Source organism: Lissotriton vulgaris, chromosome 4_1 (assembly GCF_964263255.1).
Source record: "Lissotriton vulgaris chromosome 4_1, aLisVul1.2, whole genome shotgun sequence".
Classification (NCBI taxonomy): Eukaryota; Metazoa; Chordata; class Amphibia; order Caudata; family Salamandridae; genus Lissotriton; species Lissotriton vulgaris.
Window position 1 is genome coordinate 221,480,790 of NC_141691.1, and position 25,623 is coordinate 221,506,412.

The 25,623-nt window shown below is 43.7% G+C and overlaps 1 protein-coding gene across 1 annotated transcript in view; it reads right to left on the minus strand.

Annotated features, from left to right (window-relative positions):
• Positions 1-3,666: 3,666 nt before the first annotated feature.
• Positions 3,667-25,623, minus strand: part of ATP1B4 (ATPase Na+/K+ transporting family member beta 4) — a 217,156-nt gene continuing 195,199 nt past the window's right edge. Inside the window, exon 9 of the mRNA XM_086918519.1 lies at positions 3,667-4,682. Coding sequence (XP_086774645.1) covers positions 4,521-4,682 — 162 coding nt within the window. The 3' untranslated portion in view covers positions 3,667-4,520. The remainder of the gene's footprint in view (positions 4,683-25,623) is intronic.

Consider the following 25,623-nt stretch of genomic DNA (forward strand, 5'->3'; position numbering starts at 1 on the left):
AAAAAAGAATGCTCACCACATTCACGGTATTAGCTAATGGTTCCAAGAATAAGTTGAAGAGTATGGGTGAAAGGGCAGACCTGTGTGGAAGCCCCTATAGATACTGTAGAAGTCTGAAATAGGTATTGATTCACCTTGACTCTTTGAGATCTGTTGAGGAGGAAGTAAACCATTGCAATACCAACACAGTTAGTCCCATCCTATGTTCTAGCGTGGATAGTAGTTTGCTTTGGCTAACAGTGTCGAAGGCAGAAGATAGGTCAAGGAGAATCAGGAGGCAGGATTAATTTTGGTTTAGCAACTTTAAAATGTCATCCATGATGTGAGTGAGTGAAGATTCTGTACTGTGACCTCTCTGAAAACCCAACTGATGTTGAGCCAACAGTTGGAATTTCTCAATGTGGGCGCGGAGTAAGTTTCGCCAGTGTGGGGATTTTGGAAATAGGACGGAAATTATTCAGATCAGAACTGTCTGCATTAGGTTTTTTTAGAATGGGGATACTTGTGCTTCTTTTAGGCAGACAGGTAACATGCCTTGCAATCGTTATGTATTTACAATCTTATCCCAGATGGGGAGGATGGCAGCCTTAATTTCTTTGAAAATGGGAGGTGGGAGAGGGTCGCTGAAGTGGTTAGATGGTTTGATCACAAGCAGAGTGTTGTAGATGTCACTTTCACTGAGGGGTGTAAAGGTGTGCCAAGAGGCATTGTTCTGTGGGCTAGAGTTAGGGGGGACAAGCAACTCCTGGATGGCAGTTGGAGCAGTGCACCCAGAAATTTGAGGAAGAGCCCTCTTTGATTCTAGGTCGGTATTGATACTTGATGTTTTCTCTGTAAAGAAGGCGGCCAATTTGTGGCAGGTAGGAGAACCTTAACCAGGGTCAGGGCGTATGTGCGCCTTGACCGAACAATTTTGAAAAGGTTTTTGGGGCGGTTTTTGGCTTGATTAAGTTGGGATCTGGAGAAGTCGGCTTTTTCACTCTTGATTTTTTTTTTTGGTGAGAGGTCCTGACTGCTCTAAGGCGGTTTAGGTGTTCGGTAGATGGTATGGATCACCTGGATCTTTCTGTTGCCCTTAGATAACGACATTCCGACTTTAGGGTGTGGTTGTCCCACGGTTTGGAGATTTTGGAGGAGCCATTTTTTGTTGTTGTAAGGGGGCTATAGCATCCATGATACCGGTGATCGAGGAATTATATAATTATATAAGCCTGTGAGGAAATGAACATCAGTCATATCTGATTGGGAAGTCCAGGCCTTTGTGCAACAGGCTGCTAGCTCTTCCGTGATGACATTTCTGAGGTTCCTTTTCCATTGCTTCATTTTCTTGGGTTGGTCGTCCTCCGCGACTGCCTTCCTGTTAATGAAGAAGATGCAGTAGTGGTCGTACCAGTCGCATGGTATAATGGAGTCCAGTGTGATGGTGCTACCTTTGGAAATGATGAGATCCAGAATTTCTCCCTTGATCTGAGTAGAGGTGTCACACAATTGTCAGTTTATGATCCAATAGGAGGGGTTTAAGACAATTCACTGCTTGATGGTTGGGGCCAGACCAGAGGAGGTTGAAGTCTCCCAAGAAGATTTGGGACACTAGAGGGTCGTCATTGGATGAGATGATTTCCATTAAATGCTCAATGGGAAAGATTGTCTCCAGGGGGCTGAGGGGGAGAGGTATCAGAATGAGTGTAGTTTGCAGGCAGGGACATTTTTTTCTGGAAATGTTGATGCCAAGGTATTCACTGGAGGTTGGAGTAGTGGTTTTTGATTGTGTAACCGAGAGTGTATTTCGGTGAATACAGGCTATTCCTCCACCCTATTTCATAGATTTGTATATACAAATAATGTCATGGCTAGGTGGGACTAGAAGGTCAAGAAAAGTGGTAAAGGAGCAGTTTAGTGAGGTTTCAGTCAGGATAATGATGTCAAGATCGTTGGCTAGGATGGGATCATAGATATCAGGTGTGTTTACTCGCTGATCTGCAGCTGAGAAAAAGTACGCATTTCAATTGATCAGCCAAGTGAGAAGTTTGAGTCTGAAGAATGTTGATGCGCTTGAGGTTGTCATTATTTATGCCTCTCAGGTTGTGGGAGTATTCTCTGTAAGGGTTAGCGTGAATGGCTTGGATTTGCCTAGTTCAGGTCTTATCAGTGCCTAATGGTTGGGAATAGGAGAGGAGTAGATCACGGATATCACTGATCGAAAGATTAGCCTTCGGTCTTCTAGGGAGGGAGGGGACATTTGGGAGGAGTAAAGTTTCCAAAGTTTGGAGAATGGTGTGCGTGCCAAGGGCAGGAGCTGTGCCAGTAAGGACTCTGGGTCGATTTCCTATAGTACTAAGGGTTCTAAGTAGAGGGAGATGTTCGATAGTGATGGCCTTCAAATCCTGGTGTTCCATCGTGAGAAGGTGCAGGTGGCTTGAGATCTCACCCAGACGAGCGGTCCAGTGTTGGTTGTTGGATAAGGGTTGAGTGGGGATTTCCGGAAGGAGTTGTGGGGTCTTGGTGGATAGCTGAGGGGTCGGAGTGGCCATGGGATAGTCGGGGGGAGCGCGTGAGTCAGTGCAGCCTAGTGGATTACCCATTAGAGAGGAGAGAGGGGCAGGGAGTATAATGCTTGTGATAGGGCTTATGTGGGGTTGAAGGGATGTGGACATGGAGCGGTAGCGTGGGTTGGGTGGAATAGGTTCACAGTAGGGTTGGAGACTGGACACCACTGCGCTGAGGGCGAATTAGGGGAGATCCAGCAAGGAAGTTTACCACAAGAGAGATGAAGCGGTGGAGCGAGAGAGGATTCCCCAGCAAGGGTCCCATTATGTAACCATGTGGAGATTAGGGAAGTGAATGACGCTGTGGGTCCAAAAGCCGATTAATTCACTGATATTGTGGACATCGTAGGCTCTGGAGATACTAAGTCAGTGGACTGAATAGCACAGCGATCGCCTAAGGTGTGAGGAGAGATATGTGTGGTTGGTGTCACTGTGCTTATTCAGTCACAATGATTTGGCGAGTTACATTAACAGACTGTATCATCATGCCTTAATAAAGATGAGCTGACAATGTCAATCTCCGCACCAGAATAGACCTCTTATATTTCTTTATCAAGTAATTTATTCCTAGATTCAAGGCAAATGCATAAGCAATGTGTATGCAAATTATCTATTGGTAAAGCAATCATATGCATTTAATTTGCAATCAATTTTCAATTTAGGTGAGACTACTTGAAGTTGTGAATGCTGAGGCGGTAACCACTCTATGCAGGAGGACTTTGTTTCAGAAGAAAACACTGCGAATTGCCCAAAACAGTTGATCCGTCGTAGAGTGACCTGGAAGTGCATGCCGAGTGCATCTGGGTCGGGCAGAGATGTCCCATCTTAGCAGCTAGTGACCTGTGCTGCAGCTTGTTCACACAGAAGGACACAACACAAAATCATGACACTAAATATACCCCGGTAATCAATAATATACTATGATTACCATTTTGAACCCTGACATTGACAATACAACTGGCAGTAGACAGTGTAATATGACTGGTTAGTGAGTGGAGTGGTGGACAGCTTACCCTGTAAGCCTCTACTCTTCACAGAATGTCTCCTGATGCATACATTTTACATAGAGAAATGGGTTAGTACTTTTGTCTGTGAAATTGTTAAGGTTACATTATTCAAACATTTTCAATGTTTATTTATTTTTGTTACTAAACGTAACCATGAGGAAAAAGAAATTCTTGTGAGTAAACATACTGACAGACCTGGGGAGCAGGCATGTGCTCACAAACATATACATTTTGTGGGTATTCACAGCTCCTCACAACCTCTTACTTCATGGAAATCTACTTCTAACAAGGGCAGCAGTAAATGTTTTCCATCTTTTGAAGGTAAATCAGAAGACCTCATAAATTTGTTAGGATGTAAGATGAGGGTCTTCCACACATGAAAAAGTTTCCATGTAAAGATTTTTATCATTTACCCTTTACTTAAAAACCATTCAACAAATGCGATGCCAACCACTCTTGTATTGTTAAAAATGTTCAAGGGTGCAGCAAAGGGAAACCAGTCACTGTGCAGCAGAAGACCCCCTGCATTGTCAAAACTGAAAAGCAACGAAGGTTTTTGTGGAGAAGGTCCGGATATCTGCAACTTCTGCCATCTGTAAACTTGTGACTGCTGTAGGTTTTCAAGCACAACATGGAGACTGTTGGTGAATTCCAAAAGGAGTAATTCTACGTCCAAGCAATGTCTTAACGTAACAGATTTACTCATTTGAGAATTCATCTCCATATATTTCTACCTTCTTCAAATATCCCTTTTACTGCACTGGTGTCGTTGAGATAATATCTTCAGTTTCATCGTTCAGATCACCTTCACGCATCTGGGGTCTCAGTTTAAACTCACTGATAGGTTTCATACACCGAATATATTTTCCAGGCAGGTTGGCCATGCAGACTTCCAGCCATCTTAAAAGGTCCGCCATTTAACACGACAAGAACAGGCGGTATATTTTCTGGTAAATGTTCATGTCTCCTAAATTCCTATTTCCAATGTGAAGATGATTCTGCCAAGGAAACGGTCGTTGTTGTTGTCGTTTATAATGTCCTTGCCGTTTAGCTTACATTGGACGGTTATTTGACGATTGTTCCTCACTTCCGTAAAATGCAGCGCCACCAAAGGAGATGTGTAATTAACCTGAAAGGGAAGAAGAAAATACATCTGATCAACTAATAGCACATTATACAATGGCCTCCGTTCATACTTTAATTTAAATATTATTCTTAGTAATGAGATTTCCCTACACAGTGCTTCTCGTTAACTCTGCAGGGGGACATCTTGGTCGGAATTATTGGTTCCGGCAGGTAGCTCACCGTGACTTAATCTGGATTACGTCATTATCAGTTGTTCTCATAGGATGGAAAGCAACTTGAACCCAGCGGTGGCTGCCTCGGAACGGGGTGGTGGGCCAGAGGGGGAAGAAAAATAAATAATAAAATACTTACCTTTGGCCGCCGCCACCTCTCCTTTGTCCTCACTCGGGCATGCAGCAGGCTCCCGGACTCTCCCAGCCAATTACAACGCTGCATGAGCAGTGTCGAGATTGGTCTGAGTGGCCTGTTTGGCTGCTCAGGCAGTGCCTGGGAATGCCCCGGTTACTTACCGGTAATCTTCATTACTCCGAGTCCATGTCTTCCTCGCCACAGTAATCACACATGAGCCTCTGGCTCCACACAGAACTCCAAGTACAAAAACATCGTTCTAGTCTCCCTCTCCCTCCTCCAATATGGCCCCCAGTGGCTCCAGCCAATCCCATAAAGGGACACAGAAGCACCAACACGACCTGAAGAACCAAGCCGCAGACATGAAGCCACTACCAGGGCCGGGAGGGAAGGGAAACTATACTGTGGCGAGGAAGACATGGACTCGGAGTAATGAAGATTACCGGTAAGTAACCGGGGCATTACCTCCTCGTCCAGTCTTCCTCGCCACAGTAATCACACATGAGCCGATACCAAAGCAAACAGCTTCATGTAAGGAAATAGACCAATGAAATCAATCACCCATCTAGTGGGAGCAAAATTAAACTAAGAGTCAACGGCACATGCGATAGTACCAACCTCGTATATATGTTGAAGTGTCCATGCGGACTCCCATACGTGGGCAAAACATCGAGAAAAATAAAGACCAGGTTGACAGAACATCGTAGCAACATTCGCCTAAAATCTCACAAATCCACTGTGGCAGTACATTTTAATGACCATCAACATAACCCCAGTCAACTGAAATTCTGCATTTTAGAAATAGTCCCTTTACTTCCAGGAAGAGACAATGATCAACATTTACTAAGACGGGAACTTTTTTGGATCAACAAACTGTAATCGACAGCGCCAAGAGGACTAAACGAACGTTTAGAATTTAGTTGTTATTTGTAATTATACTAACAGAAATTAACTGACAGAACACGCATTGAATGTTTATTCTATTATTTGCATCTGTAGTGAATGACCCATTCCCCATTATCGAAATATGCAAGTTTCACTATTTCAGTTACTGATTCCACACGTGTATAGTATTCATTTAGACTTCTACCCTTAGCCACTCAATTCCCCCACACATTTTTCCCTTCATGTCATTTCGTATTACCGAGATACACTAGCAAACACCACGCGTTCACGTGACCATGCGTCATCCAATCACATTCACTGTGACTGCGCGCACATCGCACCCTATCAGCTTCTAGTTTACATTTAAGAAGCTCCACGACCCGAGTTTGATTATCCAACGTGGAAACAAGTCGGAACTCTAACATCCACACCGGACTCCATCACGGATCTTCATGACTATTGTTTTCGGTAAGCGTCATTCACGCTAGTATATTCGACAGAATATGCTGCCACACGCAGACCCGTTTTTTTAACGCATGTCACGTTTCGTTCGTTTTCAGAAATTTTTTCTATCACAGAGCGACCAGCAGACTCGTCTGAACAGGTTTGCAGCACGATTTTTCCACGAGCACTTTTTATTTAAAATCGTGACGACCCCAGTCACCGTTTAGACACCTTTAAGTGCACTTTCCAATTTAACATCGTAGAGCACTGTTAAAAACGCTACATTGGCATAGAAAACATTCCGAACACTGATTTTTCGCCCCCCTAGCATGTTGTCACATGTTAAACATTGTTTAATTATGAAATGCACAAAAGTGTAAAGATTTAGTTTTTGAAACTGTACTTTGTTATCAATGTTTCAGGATTGTACAGGGCCCCTGAGGAAGGGCTCAGCCCGAAATGCATTGGGCCAATGAGTTAAAATACTTGTAAAGAATGAGAAGAATCACAAAAAAATGCACAAGTAAAGAATAACTTGGAAAATGATCTACATGCATTGCAACTTTTTTTGAACTTTATTGAAACGCTTTGAGAGTGCTCTGGGGAGACACTTTTCCTGACAGATCAGTGCATCAACGAGGAAATAGACCACACCAGCAGTGCAGTGAAAACATATTTTAATATACAGAGGTATAGCAACAAAAAGGAAAACCTCTCAAGGTACCCCCGCTGACAAAACAGAAGAGGCAAAAGAAACAGAACCCCCACCCCCAACCTGGAGGCGGTTATGGGACATGAAGGTATGCGGGGAAGACCACGTAGCAGCCCTGCAAACATCCTCCATGGACACCCCTTTGAAAGAAGCCCAGGATACAGCAACAGATCTGGTGGAACGACCCTGAACAGGAAGGGAGGGGACCTCAGAAACCGAAGCATAGGCCAACATAATGGCCTCCTTAATCCAACGACTGATCGTGGAGAGGGAGGGTTTCAGGCCCTGACGTGACAGACCAAAATTGACAAACAAGTTGTCCACTTTACAAAAGGAAGACGTGCGTGACAAATAAATCAATAAGGCACGACGAACATCCAATAAGTGCAAAAGGGATTCCTCAGCCGAGGACGGATCAGGACAAAGAACCGGAAGAACCACCTCAGCAGACCGGTGAAAATAAGAATCCACTTTAGGAACAAAGGTAGGATGAGGGCGCAAGACCACACGATCCGACAAAACCAACAAAAATGGCGCAGAACGAAGGAAAGCACCCAACTCACCCATACGCCTGGCAGAAGCAATCGCCACAAGAAACACCACCTTGAGTGTCAAAAATTTCAAGTCCACCGACTCCAAAGGTTCGAAAGGAGCCAACTGCAAGGAACGTAAAACCAAAGGAAGGTCCCAAGGAGGTGGACACATGATAGGACGGGGTCGTTGGAAAGAAAGAGACTTAAACAGTCTAGCAACCAATGGAGAAATAGAAACCAAAGGGAGGACATGAAAAGCCCGAATGGCTGCCCATTGAGCACGCAGAGTCGAAATGGCCAAGCCCAACCCAAACCCATCATTCAGAAAATCCAGAATGCGAGCCGGATCCAAAGACTCCAATGACAGCCCCCGACCAACACACCAAGAAGCAAAATTATCCCAGTGCTTTCGTAGGACTTAAGCGTAGAAGGCCGTCGGGACTGTTGAATGACCCCAGCCACAGTCACCGAACAACCCTCACGAATCAGAGAATCCCTCTCAAGAGCCAGGCCCGCAGACCCAGGGACCGGAACACAGGCAGTGGAAGAAGAGGACCCAGCAGAGGATAAGGAACGAACGGCAATGCCCACCCCGGAGACACAGCCAATTCCAATAGAAGGGGAAACCAAGGGCGACAGCTCCAACAAGGAGCAACCAGAAGCACAAAGGACCCCTCCCTCTTGATCTTCCGTAACACAGCAGGGATCAGGGGATCAGGGGAACAGGGGGAAAGGCATACAACAGACCCTTCGGCCAAAGGAACGAAAGTGCGTCCACTTTCCAGGCATCCCGGCAAGGCATAATCGTGCAAAAGCATCGGATCTGGGCATTGTCCTGGGAGGCAAACAGGCTGGCATCGGTAGTGACCACTCGGGTGTGAACCAGCACCTCCTTTAGGTCGGCACCCTGCACAAAGCGACCTCTGACATCAACCTCCTCCTCATTCTCAGAATCAGCAGTAGTAGCAGCGCCATCAACCCTCGCCTTCTTTGCAGGAGGGACAGGCACCTGACCGCTCAAGGCAGCAGACACAGCAGAATTGATCATCTGCTGTAAAATTTCCATCGAAGGAATTTGCACCCCAGAACCAGAAGTCACGGCCAAAGAATCAGAAGCACCTTCAGAAGAAACATCCATGACCGCCTGCCTCCTGAACGAGGGTCAAAACAAACACAGGCAAAAGGCAGAACAGCCCGGTGAAATAAGGACCAGAGGTTGCTAAGCAACCGCACAAAACCCCTCCTCGATGCATGCTCAAAGAATAAATGCAGTCGGAAAAGCTGCGCGCACACCTATGAAAAAGCAGCCTCAGACTGAGAGTGTGCCGAGCCGAGCCCTGAATGCGCCCCTGAAGAAGCAGAGAGCGAAGAGGCAGCAAACCATGCCGTCCAACCGGCAGCAGGTAAGAAAATGCCCACGGAAGCCTCCGGCCCCCACAGACATCGCCCCCGGCCGTGCAACGTCCGCTCAGCAGGACGCGCGGCCAGGAAAAGGAAATTAACCAAACGGCAGACAGGACACAAGGCGTCCCGTCCAGACAGTAGTCACACAGCCGCCAATAAACGCCACGTACGTCCGCTAAGCAGGACACGTGGCACATAGGCAGAAGAAGGGGGAAAAAAAACCAAATATCAAACCAGGTACACATGCAAATAAAAAATGAAAATACACCGCAAAAGCTAAATAAACACTACTTTCCCCCAACCAGATACCAACGGACTAAGGGAACCGCTAAAGCAGGAACCCAGCCCCACTCACCTGACCAGCAGGGAACACAGCACTCGGAGAAGTGCAGAAAAAAAGAACAGGTCGTGTTGGTGCTTCTGTGTCCCTTTATGGGATTGGTTGGAGCCACTGGGGGCCATATTGGAGGAGGGAGAGGGAGACTAGAACGATGTTTTTGTACTTGGAGTTCTGTGTGGAGCCAGAGGCTCATGTGTGATTACTGTGGCGAGGAAGACTGGACGAGGAGGTAATGTTCTCCACCTGGCTGTGCAACACATCCTGGTGGAGAACATGCTAAGTGCGCATGCCTCAGCGAAACAGGCATGCGCATTTAGGGAGTACACACCGCTCCTCACTCTGACGAGCTCAGCCCTGCCCTATCCGACTTGACTCCGAATACCGCAAGGAGAAATAAAAATGATAGTAGCGTGATGATAGCGCCTTGCTACTTTCATTTTTTTTTTTTTGCATTGCTCGAGGAGCAGTGGGCCAACGCTCCTCCACTGCGATGACGAACCTGGCAATACTGGGTCCAATAAAGGACGTTTTTCCATCTTCCCGGGGCATTAATGGGCCTAAATCTGCCAGCATTTACCATCTGCTTGAAATAGGTGTTAAATGGTACAGGGGCCTTTTTGTTGTCCCTTGGGTTGAAAGCGGGGCAGGGAGCGTTGGAAGGAAAGGATTCTTTCTTTGTTCTTCCGCTGGGGGAGTTTCTTCTGCTCGCCTCATACTGCAGGATGAAGACGGCCGGCACGGCAGCCGCGTGCCGCTCCTCGGGTAGCTCCAGATTCGTTGTCTCGGGGCCCATAGTTATTGAGAGCGGAGTTTGAGGACCTTTGTACAGAAACTAAACACCGGTTTAATACTCTGCCCGGAGCTGTTTGCCCAGTATGTTTGCCTATGCTAATAATGCATTTGCTTATTTGCGCTCCTGGAATTTAAATCTGTTATAGAATTGAACATTTTATTGTGCTCACTCGACACTGCGCAGCAGCTGCCTGAGCTGGTTACCGGCGCAGGTGTTTACTTGACGCAGCATTTTATTTATTTATTGCTTCCGTTTTTTGTCTCTCACCAGCTCCTCTTGCAGGGGTGCTCTGGTTCACCCTATTACCCCCCTCCCCCCGGCCTCCTCTTCCCTGACTGGCCCTGTTTTGCAACCAGCTATTGGGGAGCCCTTTTCCCACCTCCTCCCCCAGTGCCTTCCTTTACCCCGCTGGGGCCGACCTCGCTCCATGTTAATCTGCTCTCAGGGCCTGGGTTTTCTTAGTAGTGCCGTCACACCGTTAAATTGCTCTACTTGCGATGTGTTCAATGCTCCTTTCAAGATATCATTCATTCCTTTTGTCCCGCCTGAAATACGACGGTTACTATCGGGATGCTGAAAGGGTTGGACCATCATCAGTGACTGTAGCGTCTAGTAAAAGCTTTTCTCGGACTCGAGGGCTAGCTATGTGCTGATAAATGCTAGGTCATTGGTCAAGCAACATTTATAATTTTCTAAATTACTAGATGTATACCAAGATGATTTGGTTCTTGTCACTGAAACTTGGATGGATTAGTCATCAGGCCCAAAGATGACAATTGTGGTACCCTCTGATTATGCCATTTTCAGATTGGACAGACCCCACAAGAAGGGTGGAGGAATAGTGGTTATTTATCACAACTCCTTCCCTGCTGTCTCCTCTCCAGCCTGGTTCGAGCTCGACGCGCTCCTGTTCAATGTCGACCTAACCAAAACGCTGTGATTTAAATGAAGTCATTTTATCCCGCCCGCCGGGATGAAGAACCCCCTTTATTCATGCAATTGAGTCACTTTTGAAATCCTCTCCGACCAATCAGATTTTACTCTGTTGGGTGACTACAACTTCCATTTATAGAATCAATCGGAGCCTGATACTGACATTTTGGTCAACACTCTTTCCTCTTTTGGATTCACCCATATGGTTGGTGGTTCCACGTACCAGGTGGGCTGTTGTAAATAGCATTTTACCTTTTAGAGTCATTCATAGTCTTTCCTTAGTTTCACTGGTATGACTATGCATAGAATGTTTCTCTGTTCTTAATGTATGATCTCATCCAGCTGATATTCCAGTCTGATCAGTTGGTGTCTGGTCAGCTGATGAGATACACCTCTTTATTCTGTATTGCAATAAAAGAAGATTCTTATCTGAAATGAACCTTGGAGTGTCTTCATCTACTTTACAACATTTTGGCGAGAGTTCAAAAAGGCTGACCAGAAAGAGAGAATTATATGTTTGCAGTGGAAGATTTTATTGAATTCTACAGAGAAGAGAGTGTATCCATCAAGAAAAGGATCCACGCTGAGAAGGAAAGTCATATGACCACCCGTGAAACTCAGGTGAGGATTTGAGCTACCGCGTTAATTTTGTTAAAAAAATATGATGATGTTATCCATCATTAACATTTAATCGGCCTGCTGGTGCTTACTTTTGAATGCTGGCGCGAGTGGAGTCACGCGAGAGCAAAACCTTCCGTTGTGTTGCGTAGCTCATCCGAACGTGGAGAGGAAAACGAGCGCTGTCAGGAGAGTACGTAGTATGCAGAGCACGTTATCAGCAAAATTGACGTGAGAGTACGCGGTGGAGTCAGGTGTTCACGGTGATCACGCAGAGATAGACGTGACATACGCGATGATGTTAGACGTCGGCGGCCATCTTGGTTAAGGGAAAATAACGTTTCTGAAGAAACGGAGTCGGCAAACACCGTAATTTGACGGCAATAATTCCAGATAAGGAAGATACTTTAGAAAAAGAAGACGCAAACGGAAATAAAATCCTTTTAGGAGCTGATTTAGAGGTGACTTTTTCTTAACATCCACAACGGGATCAAAATCTCATGGATTGTCTTCAAGGAGAAGATACAGTTTGATGTTATTTGAAAGTATATACTTTATAACAGTATTTTCTTTACAGTTGTTTGATTACTATTTGAAAATACATGCGTAGTAACTGTTTATTCTCAATTATACAATAACAAATATTTCTTTACAGGTTGTAGTTAATAATTCTTATCACTAGAGTGGACTGTATTTAACATAATATTGCTCAGCAAGTGAATGTAGCTCTACCTCCTTAGTTTCTAACTGAACCAGGTAATCCTGTAATAGCATGGGAAGACTGTATATTAATGTTTTACAATTATATTGAGGCATTAGATGGCGAAGAATTTTCAACAAAAAGGAAAAAAGCGATCTTAATGACAACGTTAGGTAAGGAGGGTCAAAGAATATTTAAATATCTTCCGCAAGTCTTACAAGCTGGTGGTCAGGCTCGATTGGATGAATTTAAAGAGGCAGTTGCGAGACTGGAAATAAGATTTGCAAAAGAAGAGAACCTAGTGATGAATAGGTACAAATTCTATAAAAACAAACAACGTGAAGAGGAATCTATAGACGATTTTGTTGCACGGTTAAGGGAACTATCTGTAAAATGCAGCTTTGGACAAATGACGGATTAACTTATTCGAGATCAATTAATCGTGCACTGTAACAATCGTAAGATCCAAGAGAGGTTGTTGGCAGCGAAAAAACCCGATTTAAAAACTGCTATAAGTCTAGCGAAAGTAGTTGAGGAGTCTGAAAAGTACACGAGGGAACTCCAAAAATGTAATTCTGAACAAAAAATTGCTGTTGTTTCATCAAAGAACTTGGTAGATAGCGACAGTAATGATGAAAGTGCGGTTGCTGCAGTAAGGAAAAAAAGTTACAGTTTAGAGAAGAAGAAATTTGTAGGCAAAGGTTCATACAGAATATGCTCTAAGTGTGGCAGTAATTCACACAGTTCAGATGCGAAGTTTTGTTTTGCTAATAACAAGGAATGTTTGAAGTGTGGCAACGTTGGTCACTTTGCAAGAATGTGTAAGAGTACAGTGAAGTCGAGAATAGCGACGATTCCCGAATATGAATGTATAGTTAAAAGAGACACAAACAAATTATTAGTTGTGGAAGATATGAATGTGAACCTCTGTCAAGAGAAGAGGGAAAAGAGACCGAGGGCAGATTTTATAATTGATGAGAAAAACATTAGCCTCATGGTTGATTCTGGGTCAAGATGGACTATAATTCCATTTTCTGTCCTGAGAGAGGTGTGGGGAGAAAAGGATCTCAAAGAATGTGATATCTCTCCCACGGGGTACCCAGGGGAAAACATTGAACTTCTAGGATATTTTGAGAGTGAAATTAAATTCAAGAATAGGTCTACTATTGGAAAAGTTTATGAGTCAGCGGATGGTCCATCCATATTAGGTTGGGTGCATCAATATGATCTTTACATAATTGTAAATCCGAGAGCTAATGAGCAAGTAATGGTGATTGATGAATTAAGCATTGATGACATCTTGGCAGAAGCTAAAGAGGTGTTTAGAGATGAGTTGGGTGAGCTAATTGGATACGAACACAGAATTTTGTTGAAGAAAGGGGGCGTTCCAATTCAGCGTAGAGCAAGGAGCGTACCCATGGCAGCGAGAAAGGAAGTAAAAGCTGTTATCGAAGAGATGCTACAAGGGGGTATAATAGAGCCGGTTGAGGCAGCAATTTGGGTTTCTCCGGTGGTGATCACACAGAAGGCCGATAATAAAATAAGATTCTGTGTTGACCTCAGGTCTTTAAACAAGTGTGTTGTGGCTGACGTGTTTCCCTTACCGAACATTGGGGAACTTGTGTCAACATTAAATGGTGCAAAATATTTTTGCAGGCTTGACTTAAAAAGTGCTTATCACCAGATACGTCTCCATGAGGAATCGAAATACCTGACATATTTTATCACTAGTGAGGGGACATTTAAATTTACAAGGCTACCTTTTGGCCTAATTTCAGTGGCCAGTGTGTTCCAGAGAATGGTGACAGAAATCTTTAAGGGCTTAGAAAAAGTCTTATTCTTTCAAGATGATATACTCATATTTGGAGACACTATTAGTGAACATAACCATATACTTAGATCTGTTCTGTCTAGGATTCGTGATGCAGGTTTGACTTTACGTAAGGAAAAGTGCTCTTCCTTAGTAAAAGAGATTGAGTATTTAGGGTATGTCATCACAAGTGATGGTATCAAACCAAAGAAGAATCTATTGTCTGCCATTGAGTCTGCTTCTTGTCCAATAGATAAAGATCAGTTAAGATCGTTTATGGGGCTCATTGAATTTTATGCGAAGTTCTTAAGGGACTTCTCAGATAAAACGTTTGTGTTGAGGAGTCTCTTAAAAAAGGTGTGAGGTTTTCATGGAACAATGAACATACCATGTGTTTTGAAGCTATTAAAAAGGAACTGTGTGATGCTAAAGTGTTAACGCCATTTGATATCAAAAGAAATTCAATATTGATGGTTGATGCTAGCGGCATTGGTCTGGGTGCAGTGTTGTTAGAGAAACATGGCAATGAAGAAAATGCCGTTGCATATGCTTCCCGTCCATTGAGTGTGTCAGAACGGAATTATTCCGTCATAGAGAGAGAGGCGTTGGCAGCTGTGTAGGGGTACCCATTACTTTGGAACGTATCTTTGGTGTACTAGGTTTCATTTGAGATCGGATCACAAACCTCTAATAAATGTTTTAGCTCCTGGAGGTGCAGGTAAGGGTTCGCCCAGGTTAGCTAGACTTGCGTCAAGGTTGCAGGACTATCAATTTGAATTATCATTTGTTCAAGGTTGGCGGAATGTACAGGCAGATTGTTTGTCCAGGCTTCGAGCAGCAGAAGAGGTTTCTGATCAATGTTCAGGTGATTTTAAGGAGGAAAGTGACATAGCTTATGTTCAAGATTTAGTTTCTTTGGGTGAAGGCTCATTCTCGAAGGAGGAGTGGATTTCCTGTATGGAGAAAGATTTAGTGCTCATGAAAGTTATCGATATGGTGAAGAAGGGCACTACGCGTGAGAGCACAGTGGAGCCAAGAGTGAGACCTTTCATAAAGATATTAGATGAATTATCTGTGTCAAGTGATGTTGTTTTAATGAGAGGTGACAGATTCATTCCTCCATGTTTGTTGAGGCACAAGCTTCTAAAATTGGCTCATGAGGGTCATTTGGGACAGACCCTTACTCAACGCAGGATAAAAAGTAATTTTTGGTGGCCTTCTATTGATTCGAATGCTGCATCTTGCGTTGAGAATTGTGAGAGTTGTAGAGAAGGAGAAAAAAGACTAAAGTTAGTGTCAAATCAACAATTTGGAAAGATTTGTGTACCAGATCAATCTTGGCATAGCATATGTTTGGATTTTATTGGTCCAATGGATGAGCTACCCTTTAATCAGAGGTTTGCGATTGTAGTCATAGATGTCTTTTCTAAATGGCTCACTGTTTCATTTGTAAGAGAGATTACCACTGACAGCACAATGAAATTTCTGAGGAAAGTCTTTTTTTATTTTTTTTTTATCCTCATTTGCGTGCATAGCTCCAATCTATCAAAACCAAGGAAAAGACCACCACAGAGCAAAGAGAAGAATGGTCGTGTTCTGTGCTAACTCAGCATATAACTGGAACGGGAATTCAAACGATAAGGAGGAAGACCAATTCCCGTAAGCAACATACACACAGACCAAACATGAACTTGCTTCAGGCGATGCCTTAGTGGATAGTGCCCGAATTATCGAGACCCCCTTTCGCACCAAGACTGTTAGTCATGGTAACTAGGATAGGCAGTGCACACAATAATCAGAGGACCTGGGGGAAAAAAAAAAAAAAAAAAAAAACAGGTATTGACACTGCTATCCAATTATGGCCCAAAAAGCTCTCCTGTTGGGATTTCCTACACTGGCTAAATCTAGTTTAGAGATTTGAAGGAGTGACGTTCGCCATTCGTGTACTGTGGGCGGTTGAGCATCTTTCCAGTGTCTACATATCTCCCTGGGTGCCGCTAGGATGGAATAAAATACCAAGTTGGTTGCTGCATTGCGGGTTTTACTTTTAAGACCAAAGATAACAAGTGCGAGATCAATAGAGACATATTCCCCCAAAGATTGTGATAACTTATTCCTGATGGCTTCCCAATAATCCGATAGAATTGGACATTCTAAAAACATGTGTATATCCGAGGCTGCGATTAACCCACATCTAGGGCATAGAACTGGTCCTGTTAACGAGAACTTAGTTAACCTATGTGGGGAATAGTATGCCCTATGTATGGTGAAGAGGTGGTTCCTACGAAGCCACGAGGGTTTAACTAAGTCCCAAAGCGTTGAACAAGAAGCAGTCCAGAGCTCTTCCACATCCAAGCCTGGCATTAGCTCAGCCCACAGTGTTGTCGGTAGCTGAAAGTTGATATCTATTTCATCTATTATTTTATTGTACCAGCGCGAGATTTCTTTCTTTGCCGCTGGGCTGTCTAAAAGGCAAGTTACCAAATCGCTGTAGCCACCTATAGGCTGCTTGTTGCTTAGTGTTGGCTGCTCTTTATATGACTGTAACCAGCTGGAGTTCTGGATATATTTAAATCTCGACAGACTTGGGCCTACTTTATTAATTAGATAGTCCCATGAAAGTAAAGACCCGTCCACAAACAAGTCATCCCAACTATAGATGCCAGCTTCTTTTAGCGGATTATTAAGGGCATCTGTTGTCCACATGGGGGGAACGGGTTGGTTCCATATAGGAGCCTTAGCAGAGTAGTATCCAAGCTTTATCGCTTGCCTAACTTTGTACCAAGTAGATACAATCCCTAGTAAAACTTTCAACTTTATCTTCTTAAAGAATTTGGGGTCGCCAAATTTAAACAAAAAACCAGCTTGATTTACTCCTTCACATTCCAATAATGTAGAAAAAAGAGGGCCCATCCCGGTTAATGTAGGGATTTTAAGCAACATACGCGTATGTGATAACTGAAACGCCCATGCGTATATTTGAAGGTCTGGTCCAGCCAGCCCTCCCTTCTCCCTCCGACGCCTAATTTTTTTCCACGAGATTCTAGGACTTTTACTGTTCCAAATGAAGCTAGTAATCGCGCTCTGTAGTTTTGAGATTAATTTTGGTTCAAAATAAAGTGGAATTGAGTTAAACAAAAAAGAAACTTTCGGTAGGATACTCATCTTCACCAAATTTACTTTACCTAAGACAGAGAGCGGAAGATGAGACCAGTCTCTCATAAGTTTCCTACACTCTGCAGCTACTTTGTTGAAGTTAAGAGAAGCAATCGAATTGATATCCTTAACTATGTTCACCCCCAGATAGCGAATTTGGGTTTTGGATGTCCCGTAATTATCCGTTGTATTGATATTCCAGGACATTGACTCTGTCTTTAGGGCGTTAATTTCATACCCTGTCACTTTGCCAAATTTGAGGGCCTGTTCGATTATCTCTGGGTATGCTTCATCATAATTCGTAGAAAAAATCATAATATCGTCCGCATATAGTGCCACCTTTTTATCCCAACCACCATAAATAAAAGGTTTAATGAGTATACTGTCTCTTAGTGCTTGAGCGAAAGGTTCGATATATATATCAAAGAGGAGGGGGGACAGGGGACAACCCTGTCTAGTTCCTCTCGTGACCATGAAAGGCTCCGTCAAGCCTCCATTTATCAACAATGAAGCTGATAGGCTTCGATATAAAAGATTTATCGTTTTCCGAAATCTGTCTCCCACGTTGAACTTTCCCAAGGCCTCCGACAGGTACAGCCAATTCACCCTGTCGAAAGCCTTGGTGGCATCCAACGTGAGGACAACCAGAGGGATTGCCTCCTTTATAGCAATATCTATCGAGCCTAGTAATTCATACGTAAGCTCACAAAGCTGTCTCCCTTTTAAAAACCCTTTTTGGTTCGGAGCTATGACATCAGGAGCAACCCGGCCCAACCGAGTAGCCAGTATAGATGTAAAGATTTTATAGTCGGCGTTTAATATAGAGATAGGCCGGTATGAACCGCAGTCTGAGGAGGGTTTACCAGGCTTCAGGATGAGGGTTATGGAGGCATTATTCCATGATTCGGGTGGCAACTCGCCTTCTCTTAAAATTTGGTTAAAAAGAGTAACCAGGACTGGAGAGACTACTGTAATGAGTTTTTTGTAAATTTCACTTGGCAAACCATCTGTGCCTGCAGCCTTTCCAGTCTTTGCTTTCCTTATGGCCTCCTCTACCTCTGCAATAGTTATTTCCCCATCCAAAGAGCAGGACTGTTCCGTTGTTAAAGATGGGAAAGAGATACCTTCGAGCCAACTAATTATGTCATTCTGAGTAAGATTAAGGTCGTCCTGGTATATGGATTGAAAAAAGTTTCTGAAAGCTACCCTAATATCATCGTCCCTAAAAAAGGTGCCTCCCGCTGATGTGACAGAGGATATATTGTTACGAACCCGGTCAGATTTTGTTTTCCAGGCAAGTAATTTCCCTGCCCCCTCACCATATTGGAAATGCGAGAGTTTACTCGCCTCCCATCTCTGCACAACACGTTTCTCAAGAATTGCTGATAGTGAAAACTTTAGCCTATCTAACTAGGCGTGTTTTGCGGCAACGTTATGATTGCCTGTTAGAGGGGTATTATCAATATCATTCTGAACTGCCAAAATATTACTTTCAATGGAAGTTACTTCTTCTGTATATTGTCTTCTTGGATAGGCTACCTTATTTTTAATGAGACCTCTTAGTGTACACTTAAATGCATCCCATATTAATCCTATTGAAGCTGTACCTTCATTAGTAATAAAGAAGTGGCGTGTTTCTGATTGTAAAAATTCAATATCCTCTATTGATGAAAGTAACGACCTGTCAAAAGACCATATTTTTTTAAGAGGAATCGTAGCCAGTTTTAGTTCTAACTCAACTCCAGAATGGTCAGAGAGGTGCATTGGAGTGTAATGTATTGAGGTAGTATCCTCAGCTAGAGCTCTACTAGTAAGAATAAAATCAATTCTAGATCTATGTCTATATTTTGCGTTCCTGAATGAAAAAACTTGCCTTTGACCCTCTCTAAACCTCCAGATGTCAATGTAGTCATATTGATTCATTAAACCCAGAAGACAATTTCTGGATTTAGAAACGGTTTTTTGTCTACTGTTGGGGGATTTGTCTAGAAGTGGGTTCAAAGTGATATTAAAATCCCCTGCAATAATCACCGGGTCCGGGAAACTAAGCAAGTGATTGAAGAGGGTTTTCATTGCTGAGGGATCATCGATATTTGGACCATAGTATCCCACAAGAGTTAACTTGATGTCTCCTAATTCTATAGCTACGATAGCCCATCTCCCTCCGGAGTCTACTTTCTGCTGTTTTATCTTAAACGTAATGGATTTTTTGAAAAGAATTGAGACCCCCGCGTATTAGAACCTTGTGTTGTTGAAATCGAGGATTTTATCCATCTATTTCTTCTAACCAAATCAAGTATCTCACTTTCAATTAAGTGTGTCTCCTGGAGGATAATTTTAATTTAATTAATTTAATTTAATTTATTTTAATTTAATTGCAGGTTTATATAGCGCTAGGATCGACTCCCGGAGGAGTATCTCCGCGCTTCGACCGCTGCGAAACCCTTCCTGGCTTCCCTGAGAGATGGTCCCTTAATGGGTATCTCCAGGGTGAGACCAGGCATCCCCGGCGGTCTGGTGGGGCCGTTAGTGAAGATGAGGCAAGCTAATGCCCAGAGTTGCCGAGTGTGATCACTGATCAGAGTGGGCACCGAGGCGAGAGAATTATCGAGTCCGCTGACCCTGGTCCAGAAACCTGCCGCGCCGGGAATCGAACCCTGGTCCCGGGCCGTCCTCTGCTCTCGGGTCTGCCGCCTCTAACCAGTGAGCCACACTACTTCACTATAATGATTCCCGCATCAGTATCTCTAAGGTATTGCATGATTTTATTAGCACGAGGCTTGGTGCGGAGACCATTAACGTTCCAGGATAATATTTTGAGTTTACTCATTATGGTGAGAGTTTAAGTTATTTGGTAGGGCTGACAAAGAAAAAAAAAAAATTATGTGACACTTATTGCTATTTGACTTCAGATGAGTGAGGAACATTATATTCAAAAACGTATTTACACACAAAGATTGGAGCTTATTCTTAGAGGTATGGTTGTACCCCCGAACCCCCCCCTGCTTTCCCCTCCCCCCCCCTACCCTGGGAAAACCCCGTGCTTTCTTGATGAAGGTTTGCCGTCAATTCTCATAACAAACAATGGGACACAGTTAACTTCGAGTAAAATGACGTTTTTTTTAGAAAATTTTGGTATTAGTCATCATCGAACAAGCTTGTACAACCCACAGGGCAATGGTATTTGTGAAAGAGTCAACAGGTTAATCAAGGGAATAATACAAATGGCTAGTGCTTTGGGGTGTTTTTCAGATGAGAAAATACAAGAGATGGTATGGGCTTATCGCTCTACTCCACATAAACAAGATACTAATTCAGAGTTTGAAATGATGCGAGGCAGGCCTCCAAGTACAAAGTTGACCCCTTATTGGTTGAAGAATCGTGATTGTGATGATTCGACCCAAATCACTTTGAAGTTGTCTTCTTTGTTTGTTTCTGAAGGTGATTTAGTAAAGGTTAAACCTGGTCGAGTTACGAAAGGTTTAACTAAGTTTAGAGGTCCATTCTATGTGAAAAGAGTATTTCCTCCTTACCTTGTCTTAGAGAATGGTGAGAAATGGAACTATAGAAGGGTTGCATTGTACAAGAAAGGTTGTAATATGTCTGGTAAGGAAAGGAATGAGACCTTGTGTGACAATAGTGGATATATGTTTTCCACTCTTCTTATCCCTCTACTCATAGGAGGGAGGATGGTAGTGGTGATGCTTCTCAGTTTTCTAATTTTTCAAGTTGTATGAATTCTGGTGAATCTGTGAGCAATTCCATCTTAAGAAGTTCAAGAGCTTTTTGTCCACATTTGTATTTGGACGATTATGTTTGTTAATTATTACTCTGTGCTTTCTTTATGTTTTTAGGTTTCGACTTTTGGCGAGGGGCGAAGCCCCTCCCAGTCGAAATCTTTTGTGTTTAGTAGTGAGGTTAGGACAGCCTCTGTTTCCAATTGGTTAGCTCCATAAATGGAGGCTAGCCATTGGGAGGCAGAGGCTGTCAATCGCGCTTTCTCACGAAAACGCGATTCGGGGGCGTTTCTGGTGCTTTTTTTAAGCCCCGCCCCTTTGTCCCGGGCCGCGCTGCGATTGGCTGCCGGCCCGGGACACCCCCGTGACGTCATTTCCCGGGCCGCGCTGTGATTGGCTGGCCGGCCCGGGACCTGACTTGTTTTTATTTACCTTGCGTTTTGTAAGACAATATTCACGATCGCTCAGTTAAATGTCTATACAAGAAGAATGTTGCTTGCATTGAGAATATACACAAATCCAGCTAGCACCTCCACTTTACACCTTATTTTAAGAGCCCGTGAAATACAGAAAAGAGTTAATACAAAGAGCTCTCCGCCATTTTGAAACGCTACCGACTCGCAGCAGTCCATAAAGATCGGTATTGTGTGGCAGAAAGGACGGAGTCTGCACACAAGTGTAACTCACACAAAGGTAAGGGTTTATCAGTCACAGCTTTCGCAGATAGCTGCAAGAGACTTGCAATCAGATGGTCTTAATCTTGGACGAGATGTGCCACAGACAGCTTGAAGCGCAAATCAGGCGGAGCCAAAATATGCAAAAGGAGGAAAAAACTGCGAAAAGTCCGTTTTCGGTCTACATCTAAATCTGTAAAGCACGGATGTTCTCTGACTGCAAACATGTATCAAGCAGTCCCAACCCACTAATCGCGGCTCAAACCGAAGCTGCGCGCGTAAAGCCTTGCGGTGGGCACACTCATTGGAAGTGGAAGTAATACCACCGAAAAGCTCACAGTGAAAAAGAACCCAATGTAGGCACCAAGCGGAACCATCTCTGCTCTGGGCTGCGCTTTCAGGCGCCTTCAACAATCGCAGACGATTCTCGCCCACTTTCTGTACTTCATGTCCTGCACAGCACCGGACCTCACAGAAAGGGTGACTTAAGGCCCCCGTAGAATATACGTCTGAACATTAATGCAACAGTCTCAGTTGAGGCGGGAAACGCAGCTGCAGGAAAGGAGCAGCCCGACTTCAAAGCCCGCACCGCGCACATCTGTCCGGGGTTATGCAGTGTATTTAACGGGCCTTATTTGCCGGGCCATAATTGGTCTGTAGTACAGTGTTGTTCTGTGGTGCACCCCGACCACTCCTGCATGTGCACAGTGTAACGAGGAGCAGTTCTGAGCAATATGGGTCAAATAGTGACGGCAAATATTCAGTTGCCCGCATTTACGACTTGTGGTTATTGATACGTCATCAGCGGGGATTTGTGTATTTAAATTCAAAAGATAACAAACTGTTTCAGTAACTTTACTTAAATATGATGGCGTTGTTTTACATTATCGGAGCTGTGACAGAACAGATAGCACTATAGAAGAAAAGTGCGTTTCCACACCAGAAAGACACGCCTGTTGGAGTTAGCATAGGTTTATCACATACAATGTCTACTTGCTCGAATGCAGGCATCGCGCAGTGCTACCAAGATCTGCATTTTCAGAGCCGGCTGGAAAGGTGGTTTGAACACACTTGATGTATGCAAAACATGGCGGCTGTATGCCTCTCACAGCGAGATTTGGAATATTCAGCCGTGGGACATTTACTATTCTTTGTGATGTTTACAGGGTGCGAGGGTCTGACTGGGCAAGAGAATGCACTCTCTTAACAGCAGATCCGTTCCCCGCTCTGTGCCAGCGCCTAGCGCCTGGCCTGCACTGCAAGGAGCTACGCCTTTCCTTAGACTTCTGCTGCAAAGCACAGGAGCATAAACCAAGCACAACGCTGCCAGGCCCCGGCTACCTGCACTTCTACCATTCAAAGGGAGAAGGCCAGAAAGGTTGCAGGACTAGCAGGGAGTACAGGCACTTCTCAGCAGCAAACACTTACTGGCACTGTGGGTTACTTCTCTTCAGGTGCCGAGTACAAGGCCGCGCAAACACCCAATGCAAACAGCCCCACAGGAAGCAGCGCCCACGGTGGTACAGGGCAGCCATCTTTCCACAAGCACTTGGGAGCGAGGGTGCACCCGCCCTTTTCTTGTCTCTGCTGTTGCATGACCTTAAGTAAGACACAAGGGACATATCGGGAAAGCCATTTTAAAATGCATAAAGCTTTACTCTACATTATCGCTGCTGTGAGAGAACCAATAGCACTATAGAAGAAAAGCGTGTTTCCACACCAGGACCCAGGCAAATAATACTCCGATGCAGAGCTATGCGGGGTATACGCTCTCATCAGCTATCTCGGTAAATGTGGGAGGGAGCGCCCGAAACCTCTCTCGCCACTACCCCCTCCAAAAACGTGCCAGTCTGACATCCAGACATCTTCTCGGAAGGGCTTGTGTACTCTGAACGAGAGACCCATGATTTCACAGCAGTGCTGCCCGTGTACATGGGTGTGGATGAATCTGTGTGTTTGAATGCTTGTGTGTGGGTGCGTGCGTGTGTGTGTGAGAGAGAGACCGAATATTTGTTTGTGTATGTGCATGTATATCTGTGTGTGTATGTAAGGTATTTCTGGGTGCGTGCGTGTGTGTGTGTGAGAGAGACACAATATTTGTTTGTGTATGTGCATGTATATCTGTGTGTGTGTGTGTGTAAGGTCTTCCTGTGTGTGTGGTTGTTGTTGATTGTATTCTACGACACGCTTGCTTGAACACCAGCCAAATGCAAGTTCATTACCTGAGATTTTTTAAAGAATGACAAATAATAACTTGCAATTATAATGATAACTCGCCATCACGATCCTTCTGAGCTTGCAGAAAATAATTTAGCATTGTGATGGCTGTCAGTTGATGGTTTTATTACACTGGGATTAGCACCGCCTGGGTGTGAGCGCTCAGCAAAGCGGTCCAAAAACATCAGTTCACTAATCACGTAAAATGCCCATTACAAAAGAACTCAGGGCACAAAATACATAAATTGCCACCAGCGGTCCGAGAAACTTTAAGAGAAACTTTAAAGAATGGTTAAGGATTTACTAAATTATTGGCTAAAAAAAATGCCCCTTAAACCACGGTATGCTACACTGCTGAAAACGTTTACTTTGCAGTTAAATCGTGGTCCCTCTAGCGAACTAAAATACAGGCGATCGGTTTAGTATATAATAAAACAAATATATTCAGAAAAGATTACCACAACGAGGCTGTGCTGCATTTATAGTCAAATCACACTTAGATTCAGTATTAAATCCTAGAAAATACAAACCGGGATCTTCTAGGTTTGTCTCCTATTTTAGAAAAAAATAGTCTAGTGTCCACTTGTTTACGTTTTACAATTCTGGAACAAGGGTGGTTAAACGTTAAAAAGAATGTGTGTTACATTGCCATTATCCCTGTGTTTGCTCTAATAATCATTCAGAAATGATTTAGACAACTCTGAAATACTTTGTGATTTCTTAGCATTTTCTGTTTTAGAGTAAGTTTCAGAAGGGACAACATTCCAGACTCCACTGCTGTTCTTTCTCATTATGTTTTTCGACCTGAGTTTATAATACTCGTCAGCCCAATAAAAAAAAGCATTGGCATAGCCAATAGGTCTCGTTTATTTTTACAGCGACCGACTACAAGTATTTGTGTCTTGTCCGGGTTGATGGTAAGAGAATTTGCTGCACTATATTCCTGTAGTCTGCTCAATGCTCATTGGATGCCACTTTTGTGTGGTCCATAATAACTATATTGTTATTAAAGGCGAAACCGTTGCATTGTAAATGCTTGTTAGTATTCCTAGGGAAGGAGATGTGTTGTAAATAGCATTTTACATTTTAGAGTCATTCATAGACTTTCCTTAGTTTCACTGGTATGACTATGCATAGAATGTTTCTCTGTTCTTAATGTATGATCTCATCCAGCTGATATTCCAGTCTGGTCAGTTGGTGTCTGGTCAGCTGATGAGATACACGTCTTTATTCTGTACTGCAATAAAAGAAGATTCTTATCTGAAATGCACCTTGGAGTGTCTTCATCTACTTTACAACACGGGCCATACACTTGATGGCATTTTTACCAACAATCATGCCCTCACCACCCCTACTACACTTCCCATAACTTGTTCTGAACATGAGGTAATATCTTGAAATATCAATCTGGCCGGTAACCTTCCCACTGCCACGACTACTGGAAAATCCTTTGTTTCTCATACATAAGGTTCAAGCCTCAGAGCCTAGCACTTTTCTGGCTGATTCTCAGCCAGAAGAGACCATGGGCATTAATCGAGTGTCAGCAAGTTTTTCGGTTTGGCTGAAAATGCAGTTAATGAATTAGACCAAGAAAACATCAAAGTATCCAGGAGAAGCAAACCCTTGAGACTATGGCTTATTGATACTTTAAAGGCTGCTAAAAAAGGTTGGCGTAGGCAG